This window comes from Rhipicephalus sanguineus, chromosome 4 (genome assembly GCF_013339695.2).
Source record: "Rhipicephalus sanguineus isolate Rsan-2018 chromosome 4, BIME_Rsan_1.4, whole genome shotgun sequence".
Taxonomy (NCBI): Eukaryota; Metazoa; Arthropoda; class Arachnida; order Ixodida; family Ixodidae; genus Rhipicephalus; species Rhipicephalus sanguineus.
Genome location: NC_051179.1, coordinates 115,564,944 through 115,584,881, shown reverse-complemented (window position 1 = coordinate 115,584,881; position 19,938 = coordinate 115,564,944). Strand labels below are relative to the sequence as shown.

Sequence of the window (19,938 nt, the reverse complement as noted above, 5' to 3'; positions counted from 1 at the left end):
GCCGAGCTGCACGACATAATGGCGTCTTCCGTTCCAGTAAAACTTTCTGCCCGGGGAAGCACGGAAGTGAATCCAGTCAAACAGAAGCCATTACTGAGGCGAGCTGCAATCCCACCAGGGCCGAGTTCGTCAAGATGGACGGCTCTTTGTAAGAGCGCCGTAGTTGTGACCAGAACGCCGCAATTTTACATGATCGCGTATTCTTTCTGGGCTTACTGCTTTTTCCTGGATACATACCTTACAGTGATCGTAGACTATTGTGTAGATAGCGGAGTGGACCAAGGTGACGCGCTGCATGTGCTCACTTTTTTCTCGGTGACAGACGCTCTGTGTAGGCTCGTAATCCCACTCCTTACTGACTGCAACGTACTCTCCACTCCCGTGCTCTTAGCCGGCTCTTACTTTGTAGCCTCGGTGCTCGCTGGCGGCCTAGCCTTCCTAACGGAGAAGATAGGCTTTTGGATGGTCGCGCTGGCCTTGGGGCTACCTTGCGGCTACATCAACGTTGGCCTCTCGGAAAGTTTGTCAACGGCAGCTGGAGGAGAGAACTTGCCTATGGCTCTCGGCTTCATGTCTGCCGCTGCGGCAGTGGGGTCCTTCACGACGCCCACCCTCATAGGTAAATATCTTCTAGCAGCTATCAAGAAACGTGCGAGCTTTGCTAACATAATTCGTGTTTTCAGCAAAGTATCAACGTTCCATGCCCCCAAAGTTGCACAACGCTCAAACCGGCAGTGGAAGGCGGAACACTGCTCATGCTTCACATCTGAATTGACTGAATACAAAGTCAGGTTGTGGCCGCATGGTATCTGTGCCTATTGCAGCCGAATATATTGCGTGTTGTTCGCGTCTATGGGCGTGTTAAGACAGAGAAAGAAATTAGAATGGTGGCAGTAAAGAAGACGAATTGAACGCATTTTTCTTTAACAACTTCAGGTGTTGACGTTTAAGCGGATTGATGCGTAAAACCTCTCCAAGGGCCCTCATAGCAAAACGTCTCTCGACGCCCATACTAATGAAGTGGGGACACGCAAGGCGAGTACGCAGCAGGCTGAAAAGCAAACAGGTGACAATCGGTTGTACTCTTGCTATTACGCAGCCCAAAGGCTTCATAACAGACGTTGGAATGTAGGCTCAAATTACAGTGAAAATTCTGACGTCATTTAATATTATAACTTTGCATAAAACTCATTTTGTTAAAAAATTTGGTCGTCTGTGGAATGTTTCGAAGCTTTTTATAACTCGGTCTACCATGCGGCACCATAAGGGTGAATATACCCTGCCGTACGATCTAAAACAGATGCATGCGTATTGACAATTGTTGGGGTTTTATGTCCCAAAACGACGATAATATTATAAAGGACACAAATGCATGCGTAATTGCTGCAGTGGGAGTATGTCTGTAGTGCGTAGACGCAACGCCAAGCTACAAGTCTTAGAAATAACCCTATGTTAACGATAATGGTTTCTGGTTTGACTGCGGATCTTAAGATGAAGCAGCTTGGCAAAGGCAGATGAACATATTATGTAGGGGTGTGCGAATATTCGAGTTTCGAATTCCAATCGAATAATAGCTAATCGCATAATTCGATTCGACTTTCGAATAGCTAGTATTCGAAGTTTCGAATTATTCGACAGTGCGAATACCTAAAGCGCGACAAAGGCAAACGGTGCAACTTGGTTAGAGTGGGGTGGTTAAAGCTAACGCTAGCGTCGTTGCAGTAGGCGTTTCCTTAAAACTTTCACTGATATCATGGTTCGAAAGCGAGCGCATGTTTATTTTAAAGGAGATTATGTCATTCGCGTACGTAAAAAAAAAGAAAGAACACATGAGATAACTGTCAAGCCCTTCACAACTTCGCTTCCGAAAACAATCCACGAACTTTTTGCGTAGTTCGGTCGCGTATGCCGCAAGCTCCGTAAAACGTCCCGACTTTGGCCCGCAAGGCCCTCGGTGATTGGCTTCACATGTGAAAATTTGTTCACGCTGTGCTGTCGCCACAGCCGCACCGCACCGCACCGCTCGTTCAGAAACTCCCGTCGTTCTTGCGCGCAATTAAAACGCTGCTGTGAAAGGGCACCCGAAGATTTTTAGGCCCACAGCACCCATTGCGATGAAGCACAACATTACCACTGTAAGATGAGCCGTATTACGCTGCCATAGGAGAAAAAAAAACTAGCTACCGTACCCCCTTCTGTTTGCCATTAGGAGGTTAGGAGTGGCGCTGCTTACTCAGTGGGATGGCGGCTCCTCTATAAACATGCTTGCGCGCCTATAAACGGTGAAAAAAAAAATCTCCCGAACAAGCGCGTAATAAAGCTGTCGCCACGTTGTAGAGTCAGTGATTTTTCCTTTGTCATGCCGTAGATGGCGGTTCAGGTTTCGTGTAAATATACTATTCGATATTCGATTCGATATTCGATATTATTGGTCACTATTCGGCACTATTCGATTCGAATTCGATTCGAGATGAAATTTCACTATTCGCACACCCCTAATAATGCTCTTGAAGCCTCAAATACGCCAGCGCGACTACACTGTCTTTGACACATCTAACACTGACTGCATGTTGATACCTGAACATAATGAGGAAGAGCTTACTAGACGCCCGCGAAAGCTAAAATTACTGCAATAGTTAGAATCGCTCCAGATCAGCACCTTTAGCTATCCGTCGTTTGGGGGGTCCGAAGACCAAAATGCTCAGCGAAAGTGTACCTGCACTAAAACATACTTAAGTTCTTAGATTTCACTTGCGAAATTCATGATCTTTGGGTGACCCTGTGGTAGAATCTTAACGTCGATCACATCACGTTATCTAGTGTGCACTCAAATGTCATTGTGCGAACGGTTTCGGACTTCTCCTCCATGAAATGCAGCTACGGCGCATGGAGATGAACACGTGGCTTTGATCTCAACTCCGTAACACCATGGCCACTCCGGCGGGTCTTTTGTAGAAGCCATGTTGTTAATTTTCGAACTGATGTCGCTAATAATATAGCAATTATTCGGCGAGCTCGCTTTGTGATTAGCTAAAGCTTTTTTATTGCATCAAGAGGGAAAGCTGTGCGTGTGTGTCTTTCACGTGACAATAATGAATATAAAAAAACATGGCTGATCCCCATTTCATAGGAATCGGCATCACACGAAAGTGAAACATGTCTTCACAGGAGTAGTTGAGCGTTTATCATGTGCATTGTTTTCGCAGCAAGGGCGAAGTAATGAATGCTATAGCAACAAATTGTAATGTCACGCGAATAACGGCAAGCAGCTCGAAACTTGCAGCGCGCTCTAAAGCAGAAAGGACGCACGAAAAGAATATATACAGGACGAGCGCGAACTAACAACTGTCACAATTGTTACTTCTTTGTGTGCGAGCAGCGCGCTCCTTTCGGAAACGCGGCCGCTGCAGCCAGCGAAGTGACCTTCGTGCTCTCTGTATCGTCAACAGAAATACTTCACATAAAAAACAGCGCTAAAAAAACGGCGGACAAGAGAAAGAAGGACACAGACGGCGGCGCCGTCTGTGTCCTTCTTTCTCTTGTCCGCCGTTTTTTAGCGCTGTTTTTTATGTGAAGTATGTCGTACCAACTCGCCCAAGCAACCACTTTGTCAACAGAAACTTGCGGTGAAAGCACAAGACGTACAAATGGCCCCCATCAAATGCACCGCGACGCGCGGGGCAAAGACCTTTAAAGCGCGCCCTTCGCGTCATCTCGCTAGTAATAACAAGAACACGCTGAAGTCACCGAGCTCCGAGTACCGCCAACGGTAAAGGGCGTGCATAAATAGCTCGCCGTTAGTAAGCTGAAAAACGTAGGCTTCGTGGCCGAGTGGTTTCGCGCCGCGCGCTGCGGAGCAAGGGGTCGTTTGAAGTTTGAAGTTTATTTGTTTTTTTCTGATACAGAAATAGGGGTAAGAGCTAAAGGCCATATTGCCTGACAGAGGCTCTTACTCCTATGCGCATTCGGCGTGCATGTACACGTTTTCGAAGCGAGTACAAACAATGGAGCAACCAGAGAAATCAAAAATGCATGTGCATCATTATCACTTCAAATAAAGCAATACAGGTAGACATCTTACATGAAAACACTTCACGATACTTCATGAAAAACAAACATATCATACAAACACTTCAAGAACATATACATATACGCATTAAATTGTGAACTTTCAAATTTCAACTCAAATCGGAAAAAAGAACATGTGTATGCGGTGTACAGAAAAAAGATTAGTGAGATATATTTTATTGATAAGTTATCGTTGAATGTAACAGGAAGTTTTTTACAAATTGTTTAAAGCGGGGGGCATGAAAATCTATGTGATTCTCAACAATGCTTAATAGCCGGGGTATTTGATATTCTAGGTCCTGACGCTCGTAGTTAGTTCGCATGAGTGGCGGCATTCTCATTTGGTGGCGTAATTTATATCGAGGGGAAGAAATGGGTAGGTTACTAACATGGTGCCTGTGCTTTTTTATGTTCAAAAGTAATCTGTAATGGTAAATTTGATTTGCCTTGATTAATGAGTGTTTATCAAAAGGATTGTGTCTGGGTAAGTCTCGTGGTCTACCATGATAGTTTTCGAAGCATCGTGTTACCCTTTTCTGTAGTTTTATTAATTTGTCGTAGTTTTTTGCAGTTGTTCCCCGTATTAATGCACAATAGCTCAGTTTTGAGTAAAAGAGGGCGTGGTACATTGCATTCTTTAGTGTTAGTGGTATAAGACTACTAATTTTGTACATAGAGCCTACTACTTTACTTAGGTCGCTGCTGAGTTTATTGACATGATTGTCCCAAGAGAGGTTTTCTTGAAACCACACCCCCAAAAACTTTTGCGTTGCTACCTGTTCTATCTGCTTTCCTTTAAATAAACAGTGATATTAACAGGCATTGGCTTACTTATCGGTTTAAATATTATATACTCAGTTTTGCTAACATTTAATTCAAGTTTGTTTAAGTTCAGCCAGTCAGATAAAAAATCTGAATAATCATTAATGTCTTTTTCAATCTGTTGTAGGGATGCATTTGAAAAGAAAAGGTTCGTGTCATCCGCATACACGACTATGTTCGGTGCAGGGGAAATGTTTGGGAGCTCATTAATGTATATGTTAAATAATACTGGGCCAAGTATCGATCCCTGCGGTACGCCAGTCCGTATTTTAAGATGTGGAGAGGTGACCTGATTGAGTGAAACATACTGAAAACGATCCGTTAGGTAGCCTCGCATGAGATCTAAAGTTGTACCGCGTATCCCATAGCTATGAAGTTTAGATAACAGTATTTCGTGATTCACACTGTCAAATGCTTTACGCAGGTCCAGGAATAAACTGACCGTGTATAAACGATTTTCAATATTTTGTAGTATTTGATGTTTTATTTTGAGGAGTGCATCCTCACATGATTTATTTTTCTGAAATCCATACTAGATGTACTAATTTAGCATAATTGTTTAAAAATCCTTCCAGTCGTGAGTTTATAACAGCCTCAAAAAGTTTTGAAAAGAGCGGTAGTATTGAAATAGGTCGGAAATTGTTTACAGAGTAGTCTGCGCCCCCCTTTGTGAATTGGGGAGACGCGGGCTATTTTAAGTTTGCTTGGGAAAATTCCGCATTCGAACATTCTATTGATAATGTGGGCTAGGACTGTAGATATGATGTCGGATACGTATTTTATGGGAGATGTCAGTATACCGTCAAATCCTGCAGCTGCATTGCACTTAAAACTACCGATTACCCTTTCTACTTCACCTGCAGTCGTAGGAAATAATACAAAAGAATTTGGCATAGATTGTTTCGCTACAGTGAGTCTTACATCCTCTGGATTTTCAAAGGAAGTACTGTTACAGCATTCAACAAAGTGACTATTTAGGGTACTGACGGCTTCATCGTCTGTAAGAGTACCATTTACCGAAGATATTCGTACGTCTTCACAAGTACCATTCACTTCAGACAGCTTTTTAATTTCTAGCCAAATTTTTCTTGGATTCGTATATATACGGGAAAAAAACCTTTTCATAATATTTTTCCTTCGCTTTTCTTAGCTCTGAATTTACTTGGTTACGATAAGCCTTAAATTCGGCTAATTGATTGATATCCCGCGTTTTAATGAATGTGTGGTACATTTGATTTTTCCTTTTAATTTTTGTAAGAAGCGCAGCATTAACCCACGGTTTCCTAATTCTTTTAGGTCGTTTTATAACACTATGTTGCGGGGAGGCTTTATCGTAGCTAACAATCAGTTTATCAAAGAATGACTTGTACGCCTTATTCGGGTCACTTTCAATCAGTTCAGATTCCCAATTTATTTCACTAATAAGTGAGCGAAATAGGGCTAGTGTCGTTGTATCAATAAGGGGATAGGAAAAGGTGTTACGCTTGAATTTCTTGGAGCAGGGCAGAAAACAAAAAAATTGGAAGATGATCACTTATGTCAACGGACATGACACCGGCAGTCACAGTAGGAGCATGTACATTGGTGATACAAACATCTAATAGGGTGGCACTAGAAGCGGTCACTCGTATTGGCAGGGTTATAATATTCGAGCATGCGTAGGATTACATCAACTGCTTATATTCTCTAGTTGTTGCATTTTCAGCCATCATATCTATGTTCGTATCACCTAGTATGGCGAACATTCTGCCTGTTTCGCTGAGGTAAGATAGAAGTTTATTCATATAGGAAAAGGAATCTTTTTTGTTTCCGCAAGGTGGTCTGTAAAGTACTGAAAATGTTACTGTTTTAAGACAAATAGTGAGGCATTCAATGTTTTGATTATTCAGAGAGAAATCCGAAATTATCTCCGAATTCAGGTCATTTCGTACATAGGCAGCCAAGCCGCCACCCCGAGCATAGGGGCGGTTTAGTCCGCGATAGTTGTAGTTATCAAGCAGGAAGGGGTAGTCCTTACCAGAAAGCCACGTTTCAGTAAAAAGAAGCACATCGAGATCGGTTTCGATCTGTTGAAGCAACTCTTCAACTTTATCTTGCTTATTCTTTAAACTTTGCGCGTTTAAGTGAAAGACTGAAATATGTTTTTCAAGCCCGGCAGATGTCTTTCTAAAGGAAACGTAATCATGGTAGAGACATTTATCGATTGAAGCCATGACTATACTGAAAAAAGTAAAAAAGAAAAGGCTTTGAGTGAATAAGATGAGGTAACCATCTTGCTGATGTCATCAATGCTATAAATATGGAGAACAGGAGATGTTTCATTACGCCTGGCCATTACTTTCCCTCCAGTGGTCCACACGTATTTCCAACCAACCTCATTCTTCTTTTGTTTCGCAGCACTCAGTAACTGTTTGCCTTGCCTTGTCTAGTGCTCACTGATGAACACTGGGCGATTTTCATCAAAACCAAGCATTCTGGTGTCAATTTTTTTCTTTCTTGCTTTAGCAAGGAAACTGTTCCTCTTGATGCGGCGTACAAATCGAACAATTATATTATGCTCATTATGCTTAGCTGTCGGCACTTTGTGGCACACATCAATGTCAGACTCTTGTACTTCTTCTGCAACTAGTTCGCCAATCTTTTTAGTGATAGCTATTGGCTCTTCATCAACAGGAACACCCTTGATTTCTACGTTATTGGAGCGTTGGTACGCTTCAAGCTCCTAAAGTCGTAGGTTCGACTCCCGGCAACGAGATTTTTAGAGGCGAAGCTCCTCTTAGTCTAACCTTGTCACGTCTCCGTTGTCCGGCGTAACCATTTTTGCAAACGGCCCACTCCGTCTTTGCAAACATCCCACTACGACCCATCACCGATCCTTTGCAAACTGCCCTCTACTTTGTCTTTGCAAACATCCCACTACGATCCATCACCGATCCATTACTTGACCGGCCATAAAGCCGTTATAATGAAGGGGGAACGGAAGCCACCTTTGCACACTGCCCACTACTTCGTCTTTGCAAACATCCCAATACGACCCATCACCGATCCATCACCTCACCGACCATAAATCCGCTATAATGAAGGGGGAACGGAAGCCACGTCTAGCTACCACTTACGATTAATAAAATTTCTTGTATAAATATATGCAGTGTTTGTCACGTTTTTGACGATGTACTGGGCTATCGCTTTGATTACTGCTGGGCGAAACCACTGAAGATTTCATGGTGTAACCATGATTGCTTCAGGGGCTTCGCCCAAGCTCTTCATCATTCACCCGTGGATATGCTGTGAATTTTTTTCTTCTAGTTTTCTCTTTGCCATTTTGAGTGTTTACTTCGTGAACATATTTAACTGCATTAAACATACCTTTGTTTACTCATTTCTTATGAGAGGTCCCCTGTACAGTCTGTTGACTTTGGGACCCCCCTCTGTATCTGTACAATCCCCATTGTAAATACCATTATCATGTGCAAATGAAGAACTCTGAACTCTGAAAATAAAGAACTCTGAACTCGGTTAGTGTATATTTAAAGCGTCATATCCGTGACGGAAGCACGTCAGTGGAGCCGTGGTGGACCCCGGCGTAAAGCACTTTCGCGTTAAAAAAATATTGTTACGCTTAAAGGGGCCCTGCAACACCTTTCTGAGTTGTATTGGAATAGTCTCATTATTGACGTATGACTCTTCACGAGTCATATGCCGCAAAAAGTTTTCGAATCCGTCAAGTCTAAGGGGTGTTACGAAATTATAGAAACCACGTTCCGCAGCTTTCTTCCTCTGCTCAACGCCGGCAGCGCGTGGAAAGCTGCGCGGGGCGTGGAGGGAGGGAGCGCGGAGGTGCGAGGAGGTGCCCAAGAGTTACGTCAGTGCCGGCGGAATTTCTTTTCTTCATTTTTTTCTCTCTGGCGTCTGGGCGCAACCACGTGGTCTGTGGCGCCACTTCCGGTCGGCTTGCGTGGCCCTCGTCGAGCGGAGCCCATCGCACCGTGTATCGCGCGGGCTTGAAAATTGCGAGTCGGTTTGATGTTGGATGTGCACCTCGAACTGCCGTAATGTTTTCATCGCTCTGCCAACCATGGACGCAAACCTGCGTGCGCGTTTGGAACGAATGACAGCTGAGATGGGTTTCGACCCACACTCCGATACACCGCCTCGTCGCACTGCTCGCGCTTGAATCGTATTCAACACGGCAAAGCTGCGTGCACCCTTCTCCCAGTCGGGATACTGGATTGACAGCATTTAAGCCGGTGGGTGGGCACTTCGATGCTGTTTGCTCTTCGAATGCAGGCGCACAGCGAGTGCGGGCTGACAACAAAGAACAAACGACTAGAAGAAAGGATCGTGGGGCATCGGGCCGGCGCGGACCCATCCCCCGGCTGTCTGCAGCTACCGTGAAAATTTGAGTCTGCTTGGTTGCTGTGTCGGGGTTTCTCGGGAACGTGAGACTACGGGGAGGCTACGCCGAGGTACGGCTCGATGACATACTGAACAGACAGCGAACGGGACTCTCGCCATACAGCGAACATAGGTATCCTAAACTCGCCGGCGCCAGCATTGTTTTCGGAGAAATGCTGCACCCCTGCCTCGGTCGGTCGTGAAAACGTGCCGACGATGCAGTTTCCAGCTGACGAGGCAACACTCGAACGGCTGCCACTCTCAACGGCAACCGGCGATGGTAAAAAGCACAGAAATATTCACGATTTCAGCAATGCGCACGGTGAAGAAAACGCAACCACGCAACTACGAGCAGACGAGCTGCCGGTGAGACCGGAAGTGCTAATATTAATGTTTGTTCGTTGTTTTAACGGCATAACACAATATAAACATACATATTATCTACTTATCGAACTCAAAATTAACAACGAAGGTGATAATGAGGGTGTTATCGTGATTATAACAGCAGCCAATGGTGGAGCTGCCGACAGTCGCGTCATATTTTGCGGACTAATACATCATTTGTCGAGAGAAGAGGGAGCGATTTTCAGCTGATTTTGAGAATTTATTGTAAATTCCAGGCCGCGCGCTTCGCTATAATATTTGGCTCGCGTGTTCTTGGGAGCCTCGGCTACCGATTGGCAGCGCGTTTTGACCCTGCTCAAAAAGTGTTGCAGGGCCCCTTTAAGATTATTCAGACCACCGGTAAACAATTCGCAGTAGTTTCGACTTGGTCAACTTATCAGCAACAACTAGCCAGCCAAATGAAGTAGTGCTATCAAAATACTCTCACGTAGTTGTGACGGTCAATAAAGCAAAACGCAGGCGATACAGATGAAACGCTTCATTGGGTGGGCTTGTTCTCAGTAAAAAGAAGCACCACTCAAAGCGCACCGAGAGCGGCCATCACGGTTGTCGGTAATCTGATCGGCCGTAACGCGGCTCGACGTTTACACATGCGGCATCGAAGATTCCAGCGTTATCGCTTGTGGCCGCGTTAGTTCCAGAATAAACTCTGGTGTTCGTGTTGTGCGTGCAATCTTATCGGAACATTCTAAAATAGTCGGGTACGTTTCGAGAAATTCTGGTGCGACCAGCGCAAGGCAGTGGTTGCACGTGCAACGGGCCGGTTGCATAAAAATAGCAACATAATCGAGTGTGGCAGTACGAAGTAAGGCTAGCAGCTAGTTGCTTTAAGATCCGACCTGACTCAACAAAACGCGAGCATAAGGAAATGCGCCCGCTTCAGCGAGCGAACTGACCTTGCTGTCATCGCCTCAACACAGACAGCACGTACAAAAGGTATAAGCCGTCTTCTGATCACTGTCAAGACCGGGCGCGTGCGACCAATCAAATTGGGCAGTTCTTGACGAAACACCCTTCTGGTGCTCCCCATTGCCGGAGGACGGCCGGTGCGTTTCACCTTCACTTGAGCTGCGATCGTCGGCTGCCCACACACGCTTTCACTAGCACAGGGAACATACGACGCGCGAAGCAGTGTTGTCGCCTTCGGACTTTGTACAGAACCTCACGGCAGCGCCGACGCCAACGAGTCTATAGTGCCATTATAACTGCTATCGCGATAAAAAAATCATCGCCGATAACGATACTCCCTAATGGGTCATTCCACGCCAACTGTCCAGTCAGGGCGCTCGACAAAAACCAATTTCTCTAAAAGCATCTGACAAAATTGCAGACATATAGGCATTAGATCTAGAGCATTTTTCCAAAATAATTTCAACGTAAAAAAATTTTTGGGCACGTCAGCGCCATTTGAGCTTCATGAAATGTTGGAAAACCAGGTACGAAAAATAAATTGCTATAAATCGACAATTCCAGGCATTCATTCAACACTTGCTTTTTTGCGTTTTTCGAGTATCGTGATTTCATTATAGGACATTTCCTTATAGTAGCTTTATATTTTTATTGTTTAGCGCGTAGGTAAATTTCAGTAAATTGTCGTGTTTTCAGGAATTTTTTTACAAAACACAGTTATCGACGAAATTCAGGAATTATTTTTTATAAAACTCTCCATAAAACGTACTATCGCCTAAAATTTTGTTTTGCCTGTGTACGGCGCATAGGCCCTAAAATAAAATCCTAAATTTGGCAAAAAGGCTACATTGGCCTATGTTGAGACGTCTGTAGCACCGTCAGGTGGTTCAAGAAAAAATAAGCGCAAAAACGCGTAGGATTGAAAATCATAACAACTTCGTCGAGAGAAAGTTTCATCAAAGTAGATTTTGTTTTAGTTGAGAAAACATTTTTTGAAGTTTAGTCCCACCATTGCATTGTTTTGCTGGGGGGGGGGGCAATACAAACCAGCTGAATTTGCTGCATAAAAGACGAGCTAGTGTATTCATAGCACATTGTTTTCAGTTTCTTTTGTTAGTACTTTATATTGTTTATTGCATATCAAGGTAATAACAAACAGAGGTAAAATATAATCATGCTTTAGGCTTAGGTGCATGCTTTAGGCTTAGGTGCCACAATTCCCCCAAATAATGAATCGCGTTACTTATTGCATGGGGCTCTCGGATCAACGGGCGTCAAAATAAGTGAAGTCTCAACGTCCATGTAATCCAGAGAAAAGACGCTTGAGAATGAACGTTTATAGCGGATCCATACGAAGTTCATCTATGTATTCCGCAAGGGACGGCGCACGATGTCACGACGCGCCTGTATTCACGCTTTCCGTACGTCGTCCGCGACCCTACGGACGGAACATGACAAGCTATTTTTGACATCCTAATTTGGGTGGTTGCAGGCAGCAGATTTTTGGTTAAAGTAGGATTTGTCAGTCTGGTAACATGCAGTTTTACAGCTGTCATGAGATCACAACAACCGACTGTTTTTGTGGCGTAGTTATACGCCGCTGCCGTAACGCGATTCACTATTTGGGGGAATTGTGGCACCTAAGCCAACGGCATATTTATATTTTTACCTCTGTTTGTTATCACCTTGTTATGTAATAAACAATATAAAGTACTAAAAAAGGAACTGAGAACAATGTACTATGAATACACTAGCTCGTCTTTTATGCAGCAAATTCATGCTGGTTTGTATTGCCCCCACAGCAAAACAATGCAATGGTGGGACTAAACTTTAAAAAAATTTTTCTCAACTAAACAAAAACTACTTTGATGAAACTTTCTCTGGACGAAGTTGTTATGATTCTCAATCGTATGCGCTTTTCCGCTTATTTTTTCTTGGACCACCTTAGGGTGCTACAGACGTCTCAACATAGTCCAATGTAGCCTTTTTGCCAAGTTTAGGATTTTATTTGAGAGCCTATGCGCCGTACACAGGGAAAACAAAATTTAGGTGATAGTAAGTTTTATGGAGAGTTTTATAAAAATAATTTCTGCATTTGATCGATTATTGTCTTTTGTAAAAAAAAAATTCCTGAAAACACGACAATTTACTGCACTTTACCTACGCGCTAAAAAGTAAAATATATAAAGCTACTATAAGGAACTGTCATATAATGGAATCACGATTTTCGAAAAACGCAAAAAAAGCAAGTGTTGAAAGAATGTCTGGAATGGTCAATTTATAGCATTTTTTTTTCGTATCTGGTTTTCCAACATTTCGTGAAGTTCAACTGGCGCTCACGAGCCCAAAAATTTTTTACCGCTAATGTCTATATGTGCGTAATTTTCTCAGATTTTTTTAGAGAAACTGATTTTTGTCGAGCGCCCGGACTGGGACAGTTGGCGTGGATTAACCCTATTACGAAATGTGAGAGCAGGTGTGTGCATGTTTTCATTTCACGATATATGAGTCATAGACTCGTTTTGCAAAGGCTAATACTTTCCTTTTACCCAAACCCAGTGCTAATTATGGCAAGCTTACCACAAAATTTTAGTCTGTGTCCCTGTGGAATTCTTTACCATTGGAGATTAGAAACAGATCCCTCTAAATGTTTAAAACAAGCTTGCGTTCGCACTTAATAAATTCATAATGCTTTATATTATATAGAATGAATGTTATTTCATTTCTTTCTTAGTTTTTTCGAGCTTATCTGCACATATTGTATAACTTGTGTTCGCTATTTCGTGCTTATCTGTACATTCTGTATTTCTTAATTTTCCTATTCTTACCACTGTTTACTATTGCGTTGTATCTCTGATGAATGATTTTATAGGAGGTCTCACTCACAGTCTCGCGACTTTGAGGCCTCCTTCTGTATTTGTATATAACACATGCAATTTATCGCTTGTATTTCAATCCTAAATAAAGAAATAAAGTAAGAAATGAATTGATTAGAAGCATGTATGTGCGTAATATTAAAGACTGCTATTTAGTTTTAGTCTTCATTGGTATTGAAAGATTTCTTTTAAGATTTCTTTTTGTGATTTCTGTTAATAATACTATTTTATTTCAATTTTATTGTCTGCTTCGAAGGCGCGTACTGCAGCTACAAATAACGCTTTAGATTTATTTTTTATTTCGGCGGTGAAGGTTTCACAGCAATGCAGCCGGCCTCGGCAAAATCAGAATAGCGTCGTGTGGCTCGGGGCGCGCGAGGCAGGTGCCTACAGCGAGGTCCAACAAGGGCGACGCCTCAACGCCGGAACGGGGGCCTCAGGTTCTGCGCTCTAAAAGGACGATTTAGAACGTTACCGTCTAGATGCACCGTGTCTCAATAATATTGTTACCCGCCGCGGTGGTCTAGTGGTTATGGTGCTCGACTGCTGACCCGAAGGTCGCGGGATTGAATGCCGGCCGCGGCGACCGCATTCTCGGTGGGGGTGCAAATGCGTAAGGCCCGTGTACTTAGTATTCAGGTGCACGTTAAAAAAGCCCAGGTGGTCGAAATTTCTTGAGTCCCCCACTACGGCGTCTCTCATAATGATATCGTGGTTTTCAGACGTAAAATCCCAACAAGTATTATATCATCGATAATATTGTTACGGAGAGAACAGACATTTTCACTACATCGCGACGTGCTTGTGGCGGTGATAAATACGAGTTCGAGCAGTTATAAAGATGAAACTACTGGGCGAGCATGTGCCTGGAAAACAATATAACGCTTCCAGTGCAACGATAGAGTCCAGCACGATCGTCGTAATCTGATCGTTGGAGCACTTGGTCGGCTTTTACACATGTGGAATCTAAGATTTCAGAGTTATCGTTTCTGGCTATGTCCGTTCTAGAATAAACTCGACTACTTGTGTCGTGCGCCCAATCTTATCAGAAGAGTCCAAAACAATCGTGTATGTTCCCATACATTGCGCGCGCTCTGCGCCGCAGTCACAAGTAGGCACTGCAGCCGCGCTAGATAGGATACGGATGCACAGAGCACAGATGGCGCCTTCGCTCCTGTGTAGTGGGCCAAGAAGTTGAAAAACATTTTAAGTTCAAGCTCCAGTTTAAATTTCAAAACGTAAACATTGAACAGGCGAAAACACTCAAATTCCTGGCAGCTATACTTCAGGAAGATGTGTCGGGGTCACCGCATGTCGAGTCTCTCAGAAATTATATAGTTTGTACTGTAGGCTCGCTAAACAGGCTGCGATATTTGTTAACAAGCGTAAAACACTATTAACATAACGCGCTTATGCATTCTCTATCAACACGCCGTCAACTAGTTTGGCCGACGACTACTGATTATAACTTAGCATCAGTTCAAACACTTCAATACCACACACTGCGTTAAATAGGAAACTTAGGACGTGTGGTCAACGCCAAACTGCACGATAGCAAATTTAATATACTAACGGCACGATAATTTCACACATATAAACGATTACTTAAAGTTTGCGGCAATTTTGGATAGACAAATCTGCCTTCAAAAGTAGATGGCGGGTAAAAACGGCAGGGTATACCTTGACAAGTAGTTTCTTAGTTATAGAACATTGCAATCAAAGGTGAGCAAAAACTCGCAGAGCAAATTCCTAACCGCCTAAACAACTACTCCTTAACTACATATCTCCTAAAGTTTGAGATTTGCAAGCAAACCTTTAAGAAAGCGGTAAGAGAAATATTTCTATCAGAGGACAGGTATATTACCATAATCTGTTTTTGTTTTGTGATGCAAGTGGTTTCCAAACTTTATAAGGTTGTTCATGGTTTGCATTCCTTTTTCCTAACAAACAATGCATAAAATCTATCGCATCTGTTGTTCTTCAATTTGCTTTAGGATCATATCATACTCTGTAATGTTGTTTTTGTTGCCTTTAATTTTCGTGAATTGCACATTTCATCCGTCTAAAATAAGTGTACTCGTTGTTTTTCATGTGGCCTTTTTAAAGTTTTTTAAATTCCGTTGTACTGTTGGCGGCGCTGTATCGATGGTACGGCCCAGCCCGGCAGCGTCTACTTTTAGCATTTTGGACAACTTCAATATTGGCCTAAGCAAATCAAGAAAGAAAGAAAACACGGGAAAACAGACGTGGAGCACGCAGACACAGTACTGATTAAAAAATGAATTTTTGTTATCACTTGGCAAGTAATAAATAGGAACGAACATATGACGTCACAGATACAGCACAGCATATAGCCTAAGACACGCCTCCACTAACAGTTCCAGCACAATCGCAATCACATTTTTCACCCGAGACAGGTGGCTTCCTTCCCCGTAAGGGAATCGGAGTGTGCAATGACGCAATCTTGATTTCCTGTGTGAATTTCCAAAGCTTCCTGAGTTGGCGTCTGGTCCTCTCTGGATGCCGACCTATCACTGACCAAACGGAGGACGGCATGCACATTTTGCGCGTCACTACTCCCTCTGTTTTCTTTCAGGGGAAGTAAATCGCCTTTCTCGGTTTAAAAATGTGATTGTGATGTGCTTTTGATAGAAGGGTCAGTGGACACGTGTCTTAAGGTCAAGCTGTTCGTTATGATGTTTCTGGGACGTCACATGTTCGTTTTTATTCATTGCTCCTCCAGCCGTAATAAAAATTCAGTTGTTCGTCAGCGCTGAAACGGTGTGCTCCTGTTCCGTGGTAACGTTTTTCCCACTGTTTCAAGCTCAGATATGTACAGTCGAGTGCATAATTTTAGAGACCACGGGAGCGCGTGCCGAGGCGCGTCGCTGCGCCTTCTGGCGGCTGCACGGCTCTGTCCGGGAGCGCGTACTGCGCACGCTCGTCCCATATCACCCGGCAGCCTGTCCTTTTGCTCGTTTCAACGGCGCGCATCTCGAAACGTGGCGGACGGTGCAAGGTGTCACTTCTGTAGTCGCTGTGAAGACAATGAAAAAAGCCGAGCGCTAATGTGACGACAGCACATCATTTGCGGGTTTCGGCGTGCTGCACATAGTGCACGTTACTCCTAGGCGATCCGCGGCGTGATCACATTTTGAATGTCGAGTTAGGCAATCAATAAGCTCAGCCAGCAGTGTTGCCTTTTGCGTGTTCTTGCTATCGTTTTCTTTTTTTTCTGGCTTTTTTATTCATTCATTCATTCAGTTTATTTCGACAAAAGGAAAGTTTGCCTGGGTTGAAGGAGAAGAATAATAAGAATAAAGTGTTTATTTATCGCGTTTCCTGGCTATTCATTCTGGACGCGCGATATTCAGTGGTTTACCGCATACCACTGCAGGCGCGATATTCGCACCAAGAAATGGAGCTGGCATAACGTCTCCGAGACAGAGCACAAAATTCATCACTGCAAGATGAGCATATCACGCAACTCCGTTTGAGAAAAGCTGAGAAACTGCATGTTTTCCGCGCTGCATCAAGGAAGGAAGCGTATTGCATGGCGCGCTCGAGCCATGCTATTACATTAGAGGCATTTTCGCCGCTATATTATCGCTCGGGAGTACCGGTGCTTGCACAGCGACTGCAGAAGTGGCACCTTGCGCCGTCCGCATCATTTCGAGATGCGCGCCGTTGAAACGAGCGAAAGGGCAGGCTGCCGGGTGATATGCGACGAGCGTGCGCAGTACGCGCTCCCGGACAGAGCCGTGCAGCCGCCAGAAGGCGCAGCGACGCGCCTCGGCACGCGCTCCCGTGGTCTCTAAAATTATGCACTCGACTGTACCACTGACTCGTCTACAATAAGCAGTTATTATGTTCTAGGCTTCCTTCGCGTAACACAGTCTTTTTAAAAGTCTTGGTGCTCTAGCTGAGACATCCTGTATACCTTATGCTTATTGCCAACTATATGAACACTCTCGGCTGCTTTTTTTGCCGTCGGCGTCATCGTCATGAAACGTATATGTATGTGCACGTACACATATGCATAAAAGCCGCAAAGGCAGACAATTCAGAAATACATTTTCCGAAGTGCGCGACCGGGGATTCGAACCTGCGACCCCTCGCTCTGTAGCGCGCGGCGTTAGACAACTCGGCCACGAAGCGTGCACCCTTCAGCATACTAACGGCGAGCTATTTATATGCACCATTTACCGCTGGCGGTACGCAGAGTTCAGGGGCGCTTCGGCGTGTTCTCTTCTTCACTAGCGAGATGGCCGCGAAGGGCGCGCTTCAAAGGTCTTCGCCCGCTCGTTGCGATGGGCGCGCTCCTCCTACCTCTACCACCTGTACTTTGCCCTACAGGGAGTGGTCGCCCGTGCGCGTGCGCTTATGTCATGATGGGGGCGGTTTGTTCCTTTTGTGCTTTCACCTCAGAGTTGGCGTCGAAGTGACGAAGGTCACTTCGCTCGCTGCAGCGGCCGCGTCTGCGAAAGGAGCGCGGTCCTCAAACATAAAGAAGCAGAAACTGTGACAGTTGTTAGTTCGCGCTCGTCCAGCGTATACCTGTGCGTTTGTTTCGTGCGCCCTTCTTTGTGTTTGTGCAGCGCGCTTTAAGTGTCAAGCTGTGACAGTTGCTAGTTCGCGCTCCTCCTGTGTGTGTTCTTCTCGTGCGTCCTTTTGCTTGAGTAGCGCGCTGCGAGTTTCGAGCTGCTTGCCGTTCTTCGCATAACATTCCAATTTGTTGCTACCGCATTCATTGCTTCGCCCTCGCGGCAAAGTTGTGATTTTGTTTTTAATTTTGACAAGGCCCCCGCGTGAAAACGGCTTCCGAGTGGGCGCTTAAACGTCAATCAATCTATGAAGGTACTTAGAAGGGCAAAACACACAAGGTACACAAAAATAACTAGACAGGACGAGCGCTCACTTCAAACTAAAGTTTATTACAGAAAGTGGGCAATATTTTGACCTTCGTCGGCTTCCTGCAATGTCTTTACTACTGCACGTTTTGCAAAAGTAAGCGTGTTAGAACTGTGGAAGGTGCCGCGAACATCTTGCACCAGATTCATTACTTAAGTAATACTGCCAAGAATGACTTGTGGTAATTATTACTCCGAACACCAATGCATACTGAAACTTCGGCAACCACGTAAAGCGTATTTACTTTGAACATGTTAGTGGCACCGTCACAGAAGCATGATTGAAGATATTCCGTGGTATGGCCTGGTAAGCCTTAACAAATGTCTGTGGGAAAGTGACCAGCATGCATTTTCAGCACTTTCTTCTGAAAATCGTAACATCTACAGTATATTTCTATGCAGTAATATTTTAAAAGGCGATAATTATGAGCAACGCGAAATAGATTGAAGGCACTATTCCGCTGGGATGAGATTGTAAATTAAATTAGCCTGATTAGTCTCTTTGGGATGAACAGGATCTAAATTATGTGTCAGCTACTACTCAGTAACGTCAAAGCTTAGTTAATGTGCTTAGTTAGTTAATGTGCTTGTCAAAGCTTAGTTAATGTGCTAATATCAGACAGTACTGGCTATACAGTCAGATAATGGTGGCTCTATGGTACATTAACTCCTATACGGCGTACGCTAACACGCCCGTTGACTCTGTTAAATGCGGTTCCCGTGAAAAAAAAGAAGTGCTGCTGACATTAAACTCAACCCATAGGCTAAACGGCTTTGGTGCTCTCTTTGCAAGTAACGGTGACGTGTGCTGTTTTTGTTCTTTACAGGCTTATTTCGGGACATGTGGGGCTCCTACGACGACCTTTTCTTCATCATGGCCGGGGCACTGATGGTCGCTTTTGCTTTATTTGCTGGACTTTCAGTGATCAATCTAATGAAATCGAAAAAGTTCACGATTTCGCGGTAGCAACAGTGCCCCCGTAGATTCAGAAGACATTTTTTATTTGTTCTGCTGTTCATTAGTTTGATATGGTTGAGCGCAGTACTGACATTTGCCATCATCTGAATTCCATGAGGCCGGGGTCGTGAAAGTAAGTGACCTCATTAACTAGAGAACGCGTTGGTACGCCACGGCTTCGCACTCAATCCTAGAATATGTAAGCACAAGACCTGCTCTGAAGATATACTTTGAAGTATTTCGTTAAGTTTCCATTTAAGAGAAATGCAAATGCGTAGCTTTGAAGAAAAAGAAAATCACTACAGTGACTTATTCATCTAGACGTATCCTGCCAGAGCGTAGCGACAAAGCAACTTTTAAAGACTACATAGAAAGATAGCACATGACACAGCACACATAGAATCAGTCGGTCACTCTTGCGTGGTAGCATAGCACACATAGAAACAGTCGGTCACTCTTGCGTGGTAGTTGGTCACTCCTGCGTGGTACGCGACATTTCTGTCACAGGCGCTTGGCCAAGTTCGTCGCTCTCAAAAACCTCAGCAGTGCCTTCGTCGCCTTCAGTTGTGATGTCTTCTGTTGACAACATGCAAGT

General features: G+C 44.1%; 1 protein-coding gene across 1 annotated transcript; it reads left to right on the top strand.

Moving 5' to 3' along the window:
* Positions 1-112: 112 nt before the first annotated feature.
* Positions 113-19,352, top strand: LOC125758105 (uncharacterized). The gene is made up of 2 exons (XM_049414878.1): positions 113-619; positions 19,213-19,352. The coding sequence occupies exons 1-2, from the start codon at positions 190-192 to the stop codon at positions 19,350-19,352; spliced, it is 570 nt and encodes a 189-aa protein (XP_049270835.1). The 5' UTR covers positions 113-189.
* The last annotated feature ends 586 nt before the right edge of the window (positions 19,353-19,938 follow it).

Excerpts from the sequence above, each read along its gene's own strand:
- LOC125758105 (XM_049414878.1), top strand. The coding sequence starts at position 190 with ATGATCGCGTATTCTTTCTGGGCTTACTGCTTTTTCCTGGATACATAC. Across the intron at positions 620-19,212 it reads CACGACGCCCACCCTCATAG|GCTTATTTCGGGACATGTGG; the intron begins GTAAATATCTTC and ends TGTTCTTTACAG.